The 18,476-nt window shown below is 39.9% G+C and overlaps 1 protein-coding gene across 9 annotated transcripts in view; it reads right to left on the reverse strand.

The window, feature by feature from the left end:
• NCKAP5 (NCK associated protein 5) overlaps nucleotides 1–18,476 on the reverse strand; it is a 604,332-nt gene that overhangs the window by 146,122 nt on the left and 439,734 nt on the right. For all 9 annotated transcript variants that reach the window (XM_028744493.2, XM_077935496.1, XM_077935485.1 and 6 more), the window contains 2 exons: nucleotides 6,916–6,984; nucleotides 1,778–1,816 (listed from right to left, as the gene is read on the reverse strand). In XM_028744493.2, the coding sequence (XP_028600326.2) occupies nucleotides 1,778–1,816; nucleotides 6,916–6,984 (108 nt within the window). The remainder of the gene's footprint in view (nucleotides 1–1,777; nucleotides 1,817–6,915; nucleotides 6,985–18,476) is intronic.

Consider the following 18,476-nt stretch of genomic DNA (forward strand, 5'->3'; position numbering starts at 1 on the left):
GATCTGTCCTTCCAGTGAGCACTCAGGGCTAATTTCCTTAAGAATGGATGCGTTTGATCTTCTTGCAGTCCATGGGACTCTCAAGAGTCTTCTCCAGCACCATAATTCAAAAGCATCAATTCTTCGGCGAACAGCCTTCTTTATGGTCCCTTTACCTTTACCCTTATGGTGACAAGCAACCATTAATAGCCTTATCCTCCACAAAGTGATTGGGACTAGAATCTCTTTGATTAGCTTTTTAAAAACTGTTTTTACTGATAGTTTTAATATTTTTTTGTAACCCACTTCAAGCAGTATATAAATTTTGTTTGAAGAAACTTTTAGATAGGCAGTAGATCCACCTCTTTCCTGTCACTTTTGTGTTGAATACAATAACCCCCACCTCCAGAACACCAGTTTGCTCTTGATTAGGCTTGTGCATAGAGTCATCAGACTGTGCACTGCTGAGAAAGTTGTGCTGGCATTTCCCCCTGTGCAGTAGGAGGGTAACTGGATGCCGATGTCCCAGTATTATACTACCTATTAGACACACATGCACACTCTGCAGACACTACTTTTAAGTAGAAACTGGAGCCACAGAGAGTTAATTGCTGATCAAGAAATGAAGCCAGATAGCTTTGCAGAAAAATAATTTTTGAGGCACCACTCAAAAAGCTTAACAACAACAAATACAGCAAAGTTTACAGCAAAAAAAGGAAAAGGAAAAAAAGCCTAATATTGGCAAATGGAAATAGAGGAATATGTAACTCCCACCCTCCCAATAACAAAAATGATGTGAGACCAGGAAAGACAAATAAATGGCAATCTGTACAAAGGTTTCTCTTTGCCAAATACATATTAGTGGGATCTGCAAGGAAATGCTGCAATGTGGAGTGCTTCTGTTCAGGTTTTCAGTTACTCGGTTCCCTTTCCCTATCCAAATGTTGTATGTCTGTCAGCATGCTCAGTTCTCACTCTGCTCTTTTTGGATTCCACACCCCTGGGATTTTTCCTAAAGCATTTTGTTTGTATTTCAAACCTTGACATTGCCCCTGAACATGATAATCTCTCTCTTTCTTGTGTATAGCAGCGGTGGGGGTTACAATTTTGGTATAAGGACAGGCACTTATAGAATGAGTTCATTAGGAACATGTCAACTACTGGACTTTGACAAGGAAGATCTAGCTTCAAATCCAAAGTTGGTGACTTTGGGCTTCTCTTTCAGCTCAAACCATTGCAGGGATATAAAGGGATTGTGCTTTAATCCCCCTGGAGGAAGAGTAGCATACAATTCTGATAGAGAAAATAAATATAGAATAAATTCATCTAGTAATAAATGCACTTATTATAAAAGATGACGGCGACAACAACAACAACTCTGCCTTTTCACCTGATGGGACTCAAGGTAGCTTACAGATAAAAACAAGAACCACTAAAAGCATAGAAAAAACAAGCATTAAAATACAATTAAATATTGATAGAATACATGCCAGTATACAAAGGGTCGCATACATGTCATAGTATATGTGCATGTTTAAAATTTCAAATTCTATTAGCTGAATATGCATGTATGTGCTACTAATTAATGGGATCAGAGAAGACATGGAGAGGGAATTTATCCATTTTCTCCCATGTTACAGTCCTAAGGAAAATCCTCTGGTTAAGCTGATATTTCATTACAGAATAAATCTCTAATTAGCACCAATTTTATTGAATAAAGATCTTTGATAACTCTAATTAAGTATCCTTGGTAACTATAACATTTAACAGTGTCTCACAAAAAGGAGAAATTACTTACCTTCTGAGTAAGTAGTGCTTGTACAACTTGGTTGGCTACCTGTAAGAATAAATAAAGGACATTTGAGCCGTGCATCAGATGGTGTTTGTGTGTGCTTTCTAAGGGTCATAGCTGAGTAATACAGCATTTGCTTTGAATGCAGAAAGTCCTGGTTCAATCTGTGGCATCTCCAGGTAGACCTGGAAACCCTGAAGAGACACTTCTACTTAGTATAGACCAGTATTTATCAAACCTGTATACTCAGCTGCTAGCTAGGAATGATGGAAGTTGTAGTCCAACAACAGCTGGCAACCCAAGTTTGAGTAACACTGAAGTTCGAACATTTGCAGTTTGAATCCGTGCGACGGGGTAATCTCCTGTTGCTCTGTCCCAGCTTCTGACAACTTAGGAGTTCAAAAGCATACCAGTGGAAGTAGATAAACTGGTACCGCTGTGGCAGGAAGGTAAACTGCATTTCCGTGCACTACGGCTTCCATCACGGTGTCCTGTGGCACCATAAGCAGTTTAGTCATGCTGGGCACATGACCTGGACAGCAGTCAATGGACAAACGCCGGCTCCCTCAGCCTGAAGTGAGATGAGCGCCGCACCCCATTGTCCCCTTTGACTGGACTTAACCATCCAGGGGCAGCGGAGTAGCACAGGGGAGGTGCTAGCCACCATAGGGCGGTGCTAGCTGTCCATGGGGGTAGGGCAAGCCACCCACTGGGCAGGGGCCAGCTGTCTCCCTGTCTGGAGGACGACCATGACTGGGATGGAGGTGGCGGCTAGGGCGCCCTACAGGTCACGCGCCACACACGTCCCATGCTGCATCCCTTCTTCCACTACTGTCTCTTTACCTTTTATCTTTACCTATAGACAGTGCAGAACCAGATGGATCAATGGTCTGATTGGGTGAAAAGCAGCTTCCTGCGTTCGTACACTTTAGGCACACCTGGAGGGTTTTTTTAAAAACTTCTCTTATCTTCACTAGAGTTTCAGATTCTACCACTTCCCTTGAAAACCTCATTTTGTCCCAAATTCTGGAGTAGTGTAAGTCACAGGACTGGAAAAAACCAGTACCATTCAACTGATTTTGAAAGAGATATCATCAATTTTGTTCAAGCAGAAGGCCGGGCCCTGGATGTTTTCATGAGGTCTAATTGTTTCTTGATTCAATATTGACAAAACAGAACATCTGTCATGACAGCAAGATACTGTTAAGTGCCACTAAAAATTAAAATGCCTACAGTCATCAAATGTGCTTGGATGGCACTCACGCCACACTTTATATTTATTTGCATCAGATTACAAAACATCGATTAGTAGAATTGTGTATACAACTAGATTTTTTTAAAAAAAAAACCCCACCAGATATTAACATTTGTATCACACATTTACCGGTAATTATCTAATACCTTATTTTGTTCAAAAAATGACCTATTTTTGTACACACTAAAAAACCTTATGTTGTCAAAGCAGAGCCCTATTATATCTGAAGCTTGTTCATTTGAAAACAAGCATACCTAGCAGTTAAAAACAAAATTCCACTTTCTTCTCAACAACTTCATTGAAAAAAAATGTAACCTACTCATATGAACTGAAGCATGAGCAGAAATTTCAACCTAAGTAAGTCTGCTCCTGTATGATCCAAGAGTTTGATTTGATTCATACACTTATAACATGACCCATTATCACTTCTCCCTTTCCAGAACTGGTCTCTCACCTAAGGCAACTAGGGAATAAACCGTCACATAAAATAGTTCTGTACATGATTTAATACAAGACACAGACTAATACTGCAGCCATAATAACCCACAGCAGTAAATATATTGCATCTCTGAAATCCATGTGTGTTGCCCTATAGGCTTTAAGAACTGACATCCAACAGCATTCCTTCTAGCATGTATTTTTAGTTGTAACATTGTTTGGTGTACCTGAAAATTGAACAAACCCATCCAATACGTTACTTCTTTACGAAATGACATGACATGAAGCCACTTATTAGTAAAATAAATAAATAAATAAATAAATAAATAAATAAATAAATAAATAAGCAAGCAAGCAAGCAAGCAAGCAAGCAAGCAAGCAAGCAAGCAAACAAACAGCTATGTTCAAAACCCTACAAGGTTCTGTAGACTGTGTCCAAGTCATTTGCAGCAGTTCTGCCTGCATAGTCACTGAGAGCTGTGCCGAGTGGCATAAGCAGAAGAGGGAGCAGTGCAAGCACTTCTGATCTGAGTAGCTGAAGGTAAGGCAACCTAGTAGCAAGGGATGTTGGAGAATTCTGATGAAAGTGGAAACAGGAAAAGCAAATTGCTGATGTTTGCTTTTTCATCCCATGCCCAGAATGGAAATAAATATAGCAAATACAATTAGTATTCATGTCATTGCTGATTTCAGTCCATCAACAACATGTTAATTGATCATGGCTCCCCCCCCCCCTACTCCATTTACAATGCATTTCCTTCTTACTGAAATGAATGGGGTAGAATAACAATAATCCCTTTACAATCATGCAGAAATCCAAGATCTTTATACTGTACTTGGAAAAGCTGAAGTAGTTTCCCCATCATCATAATTTAAATAAACACACCATAACAGATTTGGAGGATTTCTGGCCAATCTAAGAAAGAATAGCAACAGAGCTAAAATAATCCAGGATATATTTCCAGTGACCTGGTCATGTTTTCGAATGACGAAGAATAAGAATAAGCTTTTATTATCTTATTTGCATGTCATGTTAATGACAGCTTTTAGTTGCTTTCAAATACAAGTTAAACATTGGTGGGATCTTTATATTTTGTCTGGCTAACTGCAAATGCTAGTATAGTAATTTTAAGATGTTATAGTGTGGTGTATCACATTGCCCTGATAGAATGCAGCTGAGTCTGACATAAATCTTTACTGGCATAATAACATGAATAAATATTATACCACTTCTTGACAAAAAACTGACAATCAATTTCCTGAATAGGAAACTAGGATTAAGCATTTAAACCTCAGGCCCCTGAGGTAGAAGAAGGTAATCCTGTTTCTTGCATTAGGTTTCCTAGAGACAAGGAGATGGGTTTAGAATGTATAGATATATGTATTGAATTTTAAATAAATGAAGCTCATCCTTATATAATGCATTGCAGTGCTATTTACTTTCAAGTTCAATCCAAATGATTGATCTATCTACTTTAGAGGAAATAGCAGAGATAGACAACTAATTTCAAAACAATTGTTTGTTAGGATTACTATCAGAATTTATAAGCGACTGTAATTGTCTCACATTCTGATTCCCCCCACCCCACCCTTTACAACGACTGAATTTTATGGGTAGATACACTCACAGAATATTAAATTGTATTTCAGGGCAATAATTTGTAATGCAGTTATGAAGGTTAGGTTTATAATAAACAGAGAAGAAAGCATATGAACAAAAGGGACATTAAGATTTTTAAATAATAATGAGGGCCTGAATCCAGCAATTTTGCACCTCAGCTCTGTCTATCAGTTTATTTGATGAGGTTTTGTGCCTATACACAAAGTCTGAAACAACTGAGTAATTCCCATGCCATCAAATCAAATTAAAGTTTATACAGCTGATATTATTGAGATGGGAAGTGCCACTTTTGTGATCATCTACAACTGCTCAACTCTCCAATGTATGTTGTCTGCCCAGCAGCAAACCCTTGTGCTATTAATCTGCCCATAAACCTATTCCAAAATTCATACCGTAAACCTGGCATCAATATGGGCTGCCACAGCCACTGGAAAAAATAAAACAGCTCGCTTGTGCATGCCCACATGCGATCAGAAGATTTGTGTGTCACTTCTAGGTATGCAGTAGCATAGTGCTGGGAACACTTTCACCTCAAACTACATAGAATATAATTCTTGTGTGAGCAAAAGAATTGAATTTTGTAGTTGTGGCTATATTTTCCCCTGCTTGATAAACCCCCAAATCCATATAATCAGAAGCAGCAGTTTATTAAATAGGTCTATATCCTAGCTGAAAAGTTTCTATAGAAACTTGCTCCAAAACAGCAAGTACCCTCAACCTATATGTGGTACTTAATGGTAGTAGGTTTCTTGGTGGAAGGGATAGTGTGGAAAGTCTCCCAGCTGGGGGAAATGGTTATAGCTGGACCTGGTTTTATAACCTTTGACATAGGAAGTTCCCAAGAAAATGAATGTCTAAACATATTCTTCAAAGCTACTTCTGACAAATATTGTAAAAAATGGGGGAGGATCCCTACAATCTCTATTTCAGTTTTCAAGATTTGCTCTTAGAAGAACAGGATGAGAATGTCTTAAACTCAGGTGGTTAAGCAGGATCTTGTGAGACAGAGACCCAATAACTTTCAGTATCAACAGTTTCCCAGCTGATCTGGGAAATACAAACTTGCAGACTGAGCTTAGGTGATTTTGGGAGGGGGGGGGGGAGGAAATAGAACTAGACATGGGTCACAATCCAAGTTGATATTATTCTGGGATGTAAAATCTCCAAGTTGTCTGGAATGCCTTAGATTGTTCATGCCTAATTAAGGCCAACAAAAGAAGAAATGGTTTGGAAAATCCTTTTTCATTTGGGATGCAGAATATTTCATGGGTAAAAAGGATTATTACTATTACCACAATCTATTGCTGTACTTCTCAAAATGTAAGTCAATGGCATCACGGAGTTGGTTTGTTCAAAGTGAGCATGGGTCTTGAAGATAAATGCAAAGATCCAATGACTTTTCAGTGTTGCATTATGGATTTAAATTAACCAACCCATATTAAAGACAAACTTCCTCGGGTAGATCCTCTCAGTAAAAGAACAGAAGCACCACGGGACCACACTACATGGGAATCAAATCTATCATTCCATCCAGGATTTCTAGGTGAAGCTAATAACAGTATTTAACTGTGGACCTTTAAAAAACCAAAAAAACTCTTTTGTCTCAAAGGGAGCTAATTCCACTGCTTCTACTTCTGAATTTATTTATTTTTTAATCCTGTGTATGTACCAAGGAAAATCTAGAATCCTAAACAAAACTAAAAAAAATTGTTCATAATTAGTATATTCGGAATTATTTTATTATAAACTGATTAACAAATAAAAATGTAACCCAATAAGAAAGGGAAGGGTTGCTTATTGGAAAAGTGACAAAACACTGATCCACCTTACTTCATCAAGGCAACGTTCATACTGTTCTCTCTGATTTTCATTTTCCATAGCCAGTGCGGAATTCTCTGCCTGCAAGACAGAAAAGTAATGCAAATTAATCAGTGGGCATGGTGTGAAACATGACAACCCAATCAATACATTTACCCTATACACCTCCTCAGGATCCAAAATAAACTCGGGGGGGGGGTGCGGATAAATAAATAAACAATAAACTAAATCTATGTGCTCTCATTTGCTGTTACAAATAACAGAAATTCTATTAGCTTTATGAAATTACCACAAAATACATTACAATTTAGAGAACGACAGACATTGCTATTCTACACATCTCTGTAATCTATTCTTGGCAGATGCAGAAAACAGCCTTTAGTATAAACACTGCAGTGGATATTTTGCACATCAATTTTCTTTTATTCAAGCTTGCCAAGCTCGAATGCTTGAAAATCATGAGTCAGGGGCATTCTCTTCCCTTTCCAAACCACAAAGCTTAGCTTAATATTAAGAGATTTAGAGATACAATAATAAAATGCAATTTCTTTTTATCATCTGAACATTGCAGCATTGATGGATAGCACAGCCATATTTTAGGAGTGGTTTTTCTTTCTGATATCATAAAATCTAGAATTGCAGCACACACTTTTCTCTCACACTGGGTGCAATGGCTCAAGCCTATTTTGTCCAGTGTAATAGGTGGACAGTATATAACTCATCTCCAATTATCATAAATATATAAAGAGTTCACTGCTGTAAGATTGGAAGAGTTGGTAAAAATGCAGGGCACCATCTAGCCAGTTTGAAACCTCTCCTTTCCAACTAAATAAAGTCACATTGAAAGCAGCAGAACTTTAACACATGGATGGTATAATATACAAATTGTGCAATGTGGGAGCTTATCAGTGAATCCAGAAATAGAACTTGAAATCTCATTATCTGAGACTGGCACTTGACCTAAAGAGTAATCTGTGACTGCCTGCACAGTTCCCAAATCTTTGATCATGCACAGATAGAATAGGGGCATTTAATGTCAACCCTTTTAGTGACATCAGCATGAAGTCTCTAGATTGCACAGGCTAACTATAATGTACTAAGACCTTGACCATCTCATGTTGCCTGGCAAACATAGCAGCACCTCCCCTCTGCTGCACTCTGGGCTCCATCTCACACCTTAGCGTGGGTAGGGAAGGGAGGAATTATAGACAAACAGCAAATATAGCCTTTAGTGTTATGACAACAATACAAGCCATTGTGATGACAAACTTTCACTTCCACATTGAATTACAGTCATCTTTACAAGTAGAAGTTCCTTATGCCATGGCTAGTGACTGTCTCCGGGTTAACCTATTTTAATTTTCTAGATTAGATCATATTGTTTTTGATCTACCACTCTAAAAAGAAATGTCACCACTAATCAACACAACTGAACAATGGGAGCTATGGACCCCTGACCATTAGATCCAGTCGTGACCGACTCTGGGGTTGCGGTGCTCATCTCGCTTTATTGGCCGAGGGAGCCGGCGTACAGCTTCCGGGACACGTGGCCAGCATGACTAAGCCGCTTCTGATGAACCAGAGCAGCGCACGGAAACGCCGTTTACCTTCCTGCTGGAGTGGTACCTATTTATCTACTTGCACTTTGACGTGCTTTCGAACTGCTAGGTTGGCAGGAGCAGGGACCGAACAACGGGAGCTCACCCCGTCGTGGGGATTCAAACCGCCAACCTTCTGATCAGCAAGTCCTAGGCTCTGTGGTTTAACCCACAGCGCCACCCGCGTGATGGGAGCTATAAGAGGAACTATTTGAATAGGCAAGGAGTGCTGGTTTGTCAACTATAGCTGTCCTGGACCAAGACAGTCTGTTATCAATAACCCATGTTCTGGATATCTCATGGCTGTGGGACTGCAACATGCTCTGCATGAATATGTCCTTGAACATGGTCTGGAAGATGTCCTGGAACATGGTCAGGTGCAGAATACTGCTGCCAGATTAAGTAGCTGAGTAGTGAGATGGGATAATGTAACACCAATGCTAGATGCTGTGTCCTGGTTGTCTATGTGCTACCAGGCCCAATTCAAGGTGCTGATAGCAGTTTACAAAGCCCTAAATTGCTCTGGTCCTGATAAAATGCAGCAGTGCATCTTCTAATACCAGTCACTGCAATCCTTAATATCGGGGGGGGGGGGGGGCGAGTGGGGCTCTGCTTGCAATCCCTACCAGGATTCATGGAGAGGGGATGCATAAAGGGCCTTCTCTGTGGTGGGTTCTTGACTTTGAAATAATCTCCCCTTAGTTATGTCTGTCTTCCATATTTTTGGTTCTCAGATTCAACTGAAGACACTCATTTTCCCATGCATTTGCATTTCATTTTTGGGACTCTTATCCCTAGCAGGGCTGCACATCACACTATCTTGTTAATTAAATGTTCAGTTTGGTGTGTTTTTTAAATGATGGTTGATGTATTTTGTTCTTATGTCGTCATATTTCACACTGATGTTCTTTGGAGTTAGGGAAATTCAAAAACAAACCAACCAACAAAATCATAAATTTAAACTATTCATTATTTTATTTCTGCAAGATATAAAGCCTTGTTTCACTCCTGTAAAATATTTGCTTGTTTCTTGGGAGAAGTCTTTTGGGATATGGAATCCCTTTCAAATGTATTAGGACCAAATAAAAGTTCTAAGCCATCTAGGCAGCAGTGAGTCTAAATATTAATTCCTCCAGAGGCGGGAACAAAATAAAATAAATGTTCAAGCAAAAACAAACGCTAGCCTTGGGAATTCAGGCATGATACCTGGTGCTCTATGCATAACCTTCACATCACGTAACCATGACACCGCAATCAATACCACACATAATTACAACCATTACATAGTTTACATTGCTTGCTTCTCTTTTAATGTTCTGACAATCTATGAAAAGTGTTGGGGGCTTTTTTGTTATTGGTAATGAAATCAAGTTACGCTAGGCTTGTGCTTACACATTAAGGCTGTGATCCAAATAATTAATTGGCATGCAAGTAAGAGGACCAGATGCACAGCTTGAGCTCCCCCCCCCCCCAAGTTTTCTCTGAAACACTGCCCGTTCCCAAAGAGGCAAGCTGACATTCATCTTTAAAAAGGGGTCACTTCCCTCACACCAACACCCATACATCACTTCTTTGTACCATATCTACTTTGATTAAATGATGAGAGCTACAGAGTGAGGTAGCATTCCAAAAGCTAGTGTGATACAACCAAATTGTTGTATAAGAGGAGAGAGAAAATCTTCTGGAATAATCTTCTGGAATAATCACCTCCATATTAGTGTACAGCCAGCACACACTGAGCCTACTCAGGGCCAAATTAATCGTAGAGGCGAATGTTGCAACTGTATTCCAGGGCAATGGATTCAGGGGAGTAGGCACAGCTGGAAAGGAGATGAAGAAAAGAAGTGACAGCAGAACTCAGAGTGGGAGGGATTGGTGTGGGATGCCACCCCACTTTGTGGCAGACAGAAAGCTATGCCACTTGTACATGTGAAATTAAGATATACATTTTTGCCCTTACGTGTATCATTTTACACTTGTTTACACTGAATTGGATTTGCCATTCACTCAGTATGTAGAGGTCCTTTTGGACTTCTCATGATCTCATTTTATTTTAAAGATCCTTAACTGTTTAGTACCATCAGCAAACCTGACCACCTTGCAGCTCACCCCTAACTTCATAGATCCCAATACCAATCCTTGGGAGACTCCACTTTCTACATCTCCCCATTCAAAGAACAATCCATTTATTCCTACTGTCTGCTTCCCGCTGCTTAACCAATTCCTGATCCACAAGAGGATTTCTCATCTTATTCCTTGACTGCTAAGCTTACTTAGGAATATTTGGTGAGGTACTCTGGCTTTTGAAAGTCCAGGGACACAGTGTCAACCAGACCACCTCTATCAATGTGTTTGTAAGAGAACATGTTAAAAAGCAAACTTGATATATCTGAACGTTGAACTTTTAAGTCTGAAAATGGATTTGAATTTACACAGCTGGAGACTCTTCTCCATTTTGCTAATGCAGTGATTTAGATATTTACACATTTTTTGCTGATTTGTACTCCCTGATCAGAGAAACAAGAAAGTGGTGCTTGCTTGCATATTTTTTGCTTAGCCCATGTTCCCCAAATACAAAATTAAGAAATAAGGATATGAGAGTCTTACAACTAATAGTATAATCATTTGATAGGACAAGTTAGAGAGATATGCATAAGGATTCTGATCCTAGAGGTTTTAAATATCAACTGGAATGTATGCAAGTTTGATGCCTATCCTTCCCGTGATTGCTGAGCAAATCATATCCATTTATTTGACATTTTGTAATAGGGACTGAAATAGGAAGGCAACGCTTCAATGACTTCATTTAAGACCCTCCTGCCAGCCCCCTAAGGATGAAAAAGCAATGGCTAAATACATTAAATCACCAATAATGTAGCAGAGCATTGGAGGTAAAAATAAAATAAAACTGTAAAATATAAGAAGGTCTATTTTCTGTTTTGCGCCTTAGCCTAAAAAAATAGGATTTTATGTCACTCTTAGCATGTTTGCTTCATACCTTTCTTCATCTCTTGGAAATTCATTATTCTACATGCTTGTGCCTAGATTATGCTTACCTCATGTACTGTCCTGTGTCTATAAATGTATTGAAAGAGTATCTCAACAGCTTAAGATGAGCATCATTATGTAGGGGAAACATGTATGTAAAATTTCTTCATGGCATCAGTTATCTCACAATAGGCTGAGATTAATGAGATTTAATGGGACGCAGGTGGCGCTGTGGGTAAACCTCAGCGCCTAGGGCTTGCCGATTGCATGGTCGGCGGTTCGAATCCCCGCAGTGGGGTGAGCTCCCGTCTGCAGTCCCAGCTCCTGCCCACCTAGCAGTTTGAAAGCACCCCTAAAGTGCAAGTAGATAAATAGGTACCGCTTTCTAGCGGGAAGGTAAACGGCGTTTCCATGTGCTGCGCTGGTGCTGGTTCGCCAGAGCAGCTTCGTCACGCTGGCCACGTGACCCGGAAGTGTCTGCGGACAGCGCTGGCTCCCAGCCTCTTAAGTGAGATGGGCGCACAACCCTAGAGTTGGACACAACTGGCCCGTACGGGCAGGGGTACCTTTACCTTTACTAATTTTTTTAAAGTCTTAAATTTTTAAAAAGTTTTTTAAAGAGTTTTCAGCAATATTTACATTTTAAGCAAGTGATAGAGTTGTTGTTTGCTGAGCATCACTTCGGATTACAAAATAAGCAAGTGTTTCCCTTTTGTACACCTAAATCCTAGACACCAAGCACTATAGATTCAGCTCAGCTCTTGTGCCAAAGCCGCAGAAATGTATAGGGAGACATAGCATGATAGAAGCACCATGAATGCTTTTATGCTGTTCTTATTTTCTTATAATCTATGCTTTAAATTTTGTATGTGTGTTTTTCTTCTTTTGTTTGTAAGCCACTTTGAGATACAAGTGTAGTATTAATTAATCAAACAAACAAACAAGCAAACTATACAACTGAGAAAGAAAACAAAGAGAAATGTTTGGCCCATTTAGTTTGTCTATAACTTGGGCTTGCAATATATTTTCCACCCGTCCTAGATTTCATACAGCCTTAAGCATGGGCTATGCTTCCAGATGTCCAATTCTAGTCAACAGGTAATGGGAAAAAAATAGGTATAAAAGAAGAATTCCTGGATGCCAATATGAAGGTTTGGGACAAGTATGCTTTGGTGAGAGAACACCAGCAAAGATTTAAAACCACAAAATATATAGCAAAGCAATTTCAGGACATATAGGCTCTTAGACCTTTAAAATATGGGCTTAGTTAGTGGAGACAACTCCTAAATTACTGGTATAGGAACTTGAGCGGCTTGTAAGAGCCATGGGGTTTGAGCTTGGAGCAAACAGCTGAGGCCTCTTTACACACTGAGCTTCTCAGGTAGACTGAAGAACGATATGCTTGATTGCCTTCTTCTCAATGTGAGGGGGAATGACCTAGCGAAGCCTGGCAGGACAGCTTACTCTATGGCATTAACTCCTTCATGTGTGTTTGTTATATAAGACTAGATATCCCACATTTTTTTCCTGGTCACTGACAGCACAACAGCCTGAAACCTGGGAGGAAAAGGCATAATGCAGTCTGCCTTACTTCTACCAACACAAGAGTCCATCAGGAAATGAAAGTTTTCAAAATCTTTGACGATTCTACATGGTTGTTGTTGTTACACTACTAACAAACACAGTCTTATGGTTTGGTGCTTAGTATGTACCTTGGAGGCAGTCTCCTTTCCTATCTTGTTTTCTTTAAACTGCTGAGACAAGCACTTTATGCATATGAGCAATAGTAAAAAAAAACAATTAAATGAGGGGGGAAATTAGTCTGGAGAAAATATACTTTGGACTGATGTCCCTCTACAGATAGAAGATATCTATCAGTGAAATGAGGAAGGGAGTTTTAAAACAAAACAAAAATACTCTTCCCCAAGTAGTTCTCTGCCCAGATCTGTTCTGGAGAGTCTATGGAACAGGGGGGTTGGGGGGGCAGTGTTGGGGAATCACCAAAAATTGTTCCCTTCTACATTCCACTGATGGATGCTTTGTCAGTGGAGGGACACCAGTTGTATACCATCCACAATTTGAAAGCTGTATAATCTAAGTGACTTGAGGGTTAATATTAAAGGTTTCCAGTTTGGTCTTGTCTTTACACCAGGCAAATCTACAATTAGGAAATCATTTTTTAAAGAAAAAAAGCAGTATTATGTGTACATAATGCATTGCTTCTAACACAATCACAAAACCAAAATATGTGGTTATCTTTATGTCTTCTTCACATCAGATTTTAGGTATCTAAAAACTGCCACAATGACTACTGTCCAATCACTGTTCTCTTGGTTAAATTCGACCTAGCTAGTTCAGACCCATATAACACAGCTTACATTGTACAGTAAATAAGAAGCCATCAAAGATAGATTATTGTGGTTTTCAGTCACTGCTTCTCATGACATAACATATGGTTGGGTGTATGTCCATAAATCAAAGGAAAGGAAGGAAGAAGATTGCTTACCAGTTTTAGTGGTTTCTCATTTTGACTTCAGTTGGGCCTTTAATGAAGGAAGAATTCATAGGTGTCTGTGCTATTACAACTAAAGCCTCACAGCAAACTATATTTCATTGAACCATTACCCACAGCTAAAGCATCAAGTGAGCCAAATACACCATGTAACACTAATTCCCATTAAAGGAGTCATTTACATATCGCTCCAGTGACTATTAAGATATTAAAATATCCAACTGGTGTGCTTACATTGACAGGTATTTCTGAAATAGGGGTGGGAAAGGAAAAGACTCACCAACCACAAAATTAAGTATGAATTTTGTTTTTGACAGCAATGTGATAATCTTAAGAAACTTTAAATTACCTTCATTAGATATGGCTCCCCACCCCCCACCCCAAACCACAATCAATTCAAAAGGAAACACATTCAAAACATTTTGAATGAAACATGCACTGTTGGTGGTTTGGAAAAAAAAGAAACACTAAGGGATTAAACTCTTTCATACATACCATATGTTGCATATGTTCAGCTTAGTGATGGCATCCTAAGATCAATTCCAGCTTTCTAAGACCCTGCTCTGGCTTGCCTATGCATGGCTTGCCTAGCCTGAACTGATCTAATGTCAGTAGGCATCATAACCCAGATCTTTTCAACCTTTTTGGGTTCACAGCTCCCTTGACCTACTACATTTTTTCTGCAGCACCCCTGTGGGGCTCAGAAGCTCAGTAATGCCACCCCTTGCCTGCAGAGCCAGCAGCCCCTCACTCCTTTTTGAACACTCTCCCTTGTGGAGAGTTTCCCCAGCATCTTCTCTTCTCCCCTATCCTTGGGAGTCCTCTGGACAGCTGCAGCTGCCGCCCCTGGTCTCTGAGCTGCCCCTCCTACCACAAAGAGAGGTGCCTACTCACACTGCCCCACAGGAGCCTGGGAAGCACCCCCTGGGCAGCCCCAGGGGCACCATTCACATGGGGAGCTTGTAGCCAGGGCTGCTGGCAACAAACAGCTGTGCAGGCCTTTGAGAGGCAGAGACGCGAGAGGGCATCAGAGGGAGGGAAGATAGGAAGGAAAGAGGGACAGAAGCCAGTGTTGCCCGAGGCACCCCTGACTATCATTGAAGGCACCCCAGGGTGTCATGACACACAGGTTGAAAACTGCTGTCATAACCCAAGATCCCTGATTTTGCTGGACAAGAACTATGGAGTATTTGGCTAAGTATGCAATGTTATCAGTAAATATATGTGAGCCAGTTTTATAGAAAGATGCTTGCGAATCACAGTCAGAGTGATGCAATGTTATTATTTCACCACCTCGTAAGAGATATAACTAAAGGACTTAAAGAGGTGACTCATATGTTCAAAGAAATGGAAGGAGAAAGAACTGAGAGGACTAAGGCCTGCATATCCAGGAAGCATAATAACAGCAGCAGCAGCAACAACAACATCTTGCTGAACCTTCTCTTTAGAACTCAGTTGAACTGTCAAATGATTTTTTTGTAATATTCTTCATGATATTATATGATTATTTATTTATAAACGTATTTATATAATGCAATTTCATAAATATTATCTAAGGTGGTTACAACTACTAACATGCAATAGGAATAATACAGAGATAAAACATCAACTGACTATTACGGAATATGTTTTTCTTAATTGTTTACATAAGCCTGGCAGCAAATGAAAGTCTTCAGCAAACACGTGAGATGTAATACAGACAGTGCGTTTTGAATCTCTCCTGGAAAAGCATTACACAGGAGCACTGAAGGCTCAGTTTTGTGTTGATATTGAATGAACCTCACCAACTTGGGGAGACAACAAACTGTGATCCTTCTCAGTTATCTCCACTTACGCATTTATGATACAACTATGGAATTTCACTGTCACTGAAGTCCCTAGACCTTTTACTTACTACCAAGGCAGAATAAGTCACACCAGATGCAAATGGCAAAGCTGACATTGTATTAGGGAAGATCATTAACTAGCGCATGGAAAGCTTCAATATTCTAATGAAAACTGAGAAAAAACCAACCCAAATTTCCCGCAGGAGGAAAGAGGAGGGAAGCATGCAGAGAGAAAATTCTGCTTGGCACACCTATAATTACAGAGGAACAAAAAGCAAAAGGGAAGCGAAAGTGGTAGATAAGGAGCGGGCAGTATATTAGCTACTGCATCAGCACCAAGGGAAAAGGAAATGAGGGTTTAAAAGGTCTTGTGTCAAGTTGAACCTCAACTAGCAACTAAAAAATCTTTGAAGGTATCACTGATAAAGGTCAAGGCAAACAGAGTTATGACAGTGAACTTTAAAAACACTGACAGAATTCTAGAACACTAGTTACCATGTACATTTCCTTGTTATTCATACTAAACTATTAGTCTCTTTATAGAGAGGATTATTGATTTACACAGAGACTCATTTAGCATGGCCCATTCAGTACATTAAAGTTGTTCAAGTACTTCAAATGTACTCAACATCTTTAATCTTTTTTATTTGTAATTCCCTACATTCTGTGCTCCGATGTACAGACACTCCACCATTTAACGCTTTCAACAAGAGGCTTGAAAATTTTAAAGAATTCTCTTCATTTTTTTTCAAATATTCAAGGCCTGCATAACTAGCTGCTTGCTTTACCGCCCCCCCCCCCCCCGCTCTAAAGAGAGAGAGACAACAACATTATCCTGTTTAAGTCCTGGTAAACACTTGGCCTTCATTTCCCTCTGCCTGGATTGATGCACCAGTGACAAGGTGTACTCTCAGATGTCACCTTTTTACTGCTTCTTATTTCAGCAGGTAGAACTCAACCACCCACCCACATCTGATTGAGCTGCTCTCCCATCTTTATCACAGGACAGCTGTTTATAGACACTACAAATCAGTTTGGATCACATACACCCCAGGCTGGAATTTTAAAGGCGACAAAAGTACTCAGAGTGTCTTCTGGAACACTCAGCAAGTAAAAACACATCAATTAAAATGTGACATCTATTAGCAATTGAACAGAGGCTATAAGGTTTAAATTTAACAAACACTATATTGCAACTATAGTAGGAGCACAAGATGCCCATGGCTCAATTTACTTTTTGGATAGTTTTATACTATAGCCCAATAGATCTCTGTTCTATATGTACTCTTGATAAATTTGTACACTGTGCTGTTAAGGAAGATATCTATAGAGGTGGAGGATTAAGAGTAGGCAAAGCTACTGGACTACAATTTCAGTCATCCCTGACTACTGGCCATGCTAGTTGGGTAGTTGAGGCTAGTGGGAGTAGAATTTCAACAACATGTGGAGGACCACTGATTCTCTATCTCTGTGCAACATGTAGGTTAGCTTTAGGGACAGTGACTGGCCCAAGGCTACACAATGTATCAACAGCTTTCCAAGCATTTTGACCAAAACAGCAGGTAAAAGCAGTGATTTAGAAAAGAAGCAACCAACTCCCCCCTTTCCTGTGTCTCACAGATGGTTTTACTTAAACCTATGCAGAACCAAATATTGAGTTTTCATAATGCACATCATAGAATAACATATCTACCAAGATTCTAGTTACAGGTAGGTAGCCGTGTTGGTCTGCCATAGTATCTACCAAGAAACAACACTTACCCTGATATGAACCTAAACACATAGGGTTGGGACCTGTGGAAACTCCTACAGGAAGAAAGGGGAAGCTGATTTTTCCCAAGTCATCCATCTTCTGGTGCTCCTTCCCTTGCTGTTCCAGAGGGTCTCCAACCACCCAGAGCAGCTTTCTTGGGAACAGGAGCTGCCTGAATATGAAGAAATCCCAGTCCCATTCCACTACATCCAATGAGCAGATTTCTACTCAGAAAATCTCTAGGTCCAGTCCTCTCCTCATATAAGGGAGACAGCATCTATGTGCCCCACAACTGGCAACTAAACACCTTCTTCTCCTTATACACAACCAGCAACTACTTTAGCTCTGGGTTCTTGTTTACCATGATTTGCCACTTTGTCAGATGACACTCATTATTTTAACATTACATCTGAACAGTCCACTGTGTACAGTTAGGCTAATTGGGAGGTGATACATAATCAAAAAAAGGACGCGGGTGGCGCTGTGGGTTAAACCACAGAGCCTAGGACTTGCCGATCAGAAGGTCAGCGGTTCGAATCCCTGCAACAGGGTGAGCTCCCGTTGCTCGGTCCCTGCTCCTGCCAACCTAGCAGTTTGAAAGCACGTCAAAGTGCAAGTAGATATAAGGCCAATAAAGCGAGATGAGCACCGCAACCCCAGAGTCGGTCACGACTGGACCTAATGGTCAGGGGTCCCTTTACCTTACATAATCAGAAACTTATAAGCCATATTGATAGGAAGACTGAAGTGCTTAAATAAAATTGTAGAGGTAATAAATTTTACAATATGGATTTAAGAATAAGGATTTAAGGGTATACATAATTTAAGACTAGGTCCTGCTGCAAGAAAATTGTGAGTGATACTGCTAGTGAATTATACTTGACTTAAATGTGGAA

Source organism: Podarcis muralis, chromosome 1, assembly GCF_964188315.1.
Source record: "Podarcis muralis chromosome 1, rPodMur119.hap1.1, whole genome shotgun sequence".
Classification (NCBI taxonomy): Eukaryota; Metazoa; Chordata; class Lepidosauria; order Squamata; family Lacertidae; genus Podarcis; species Podarcis muralis.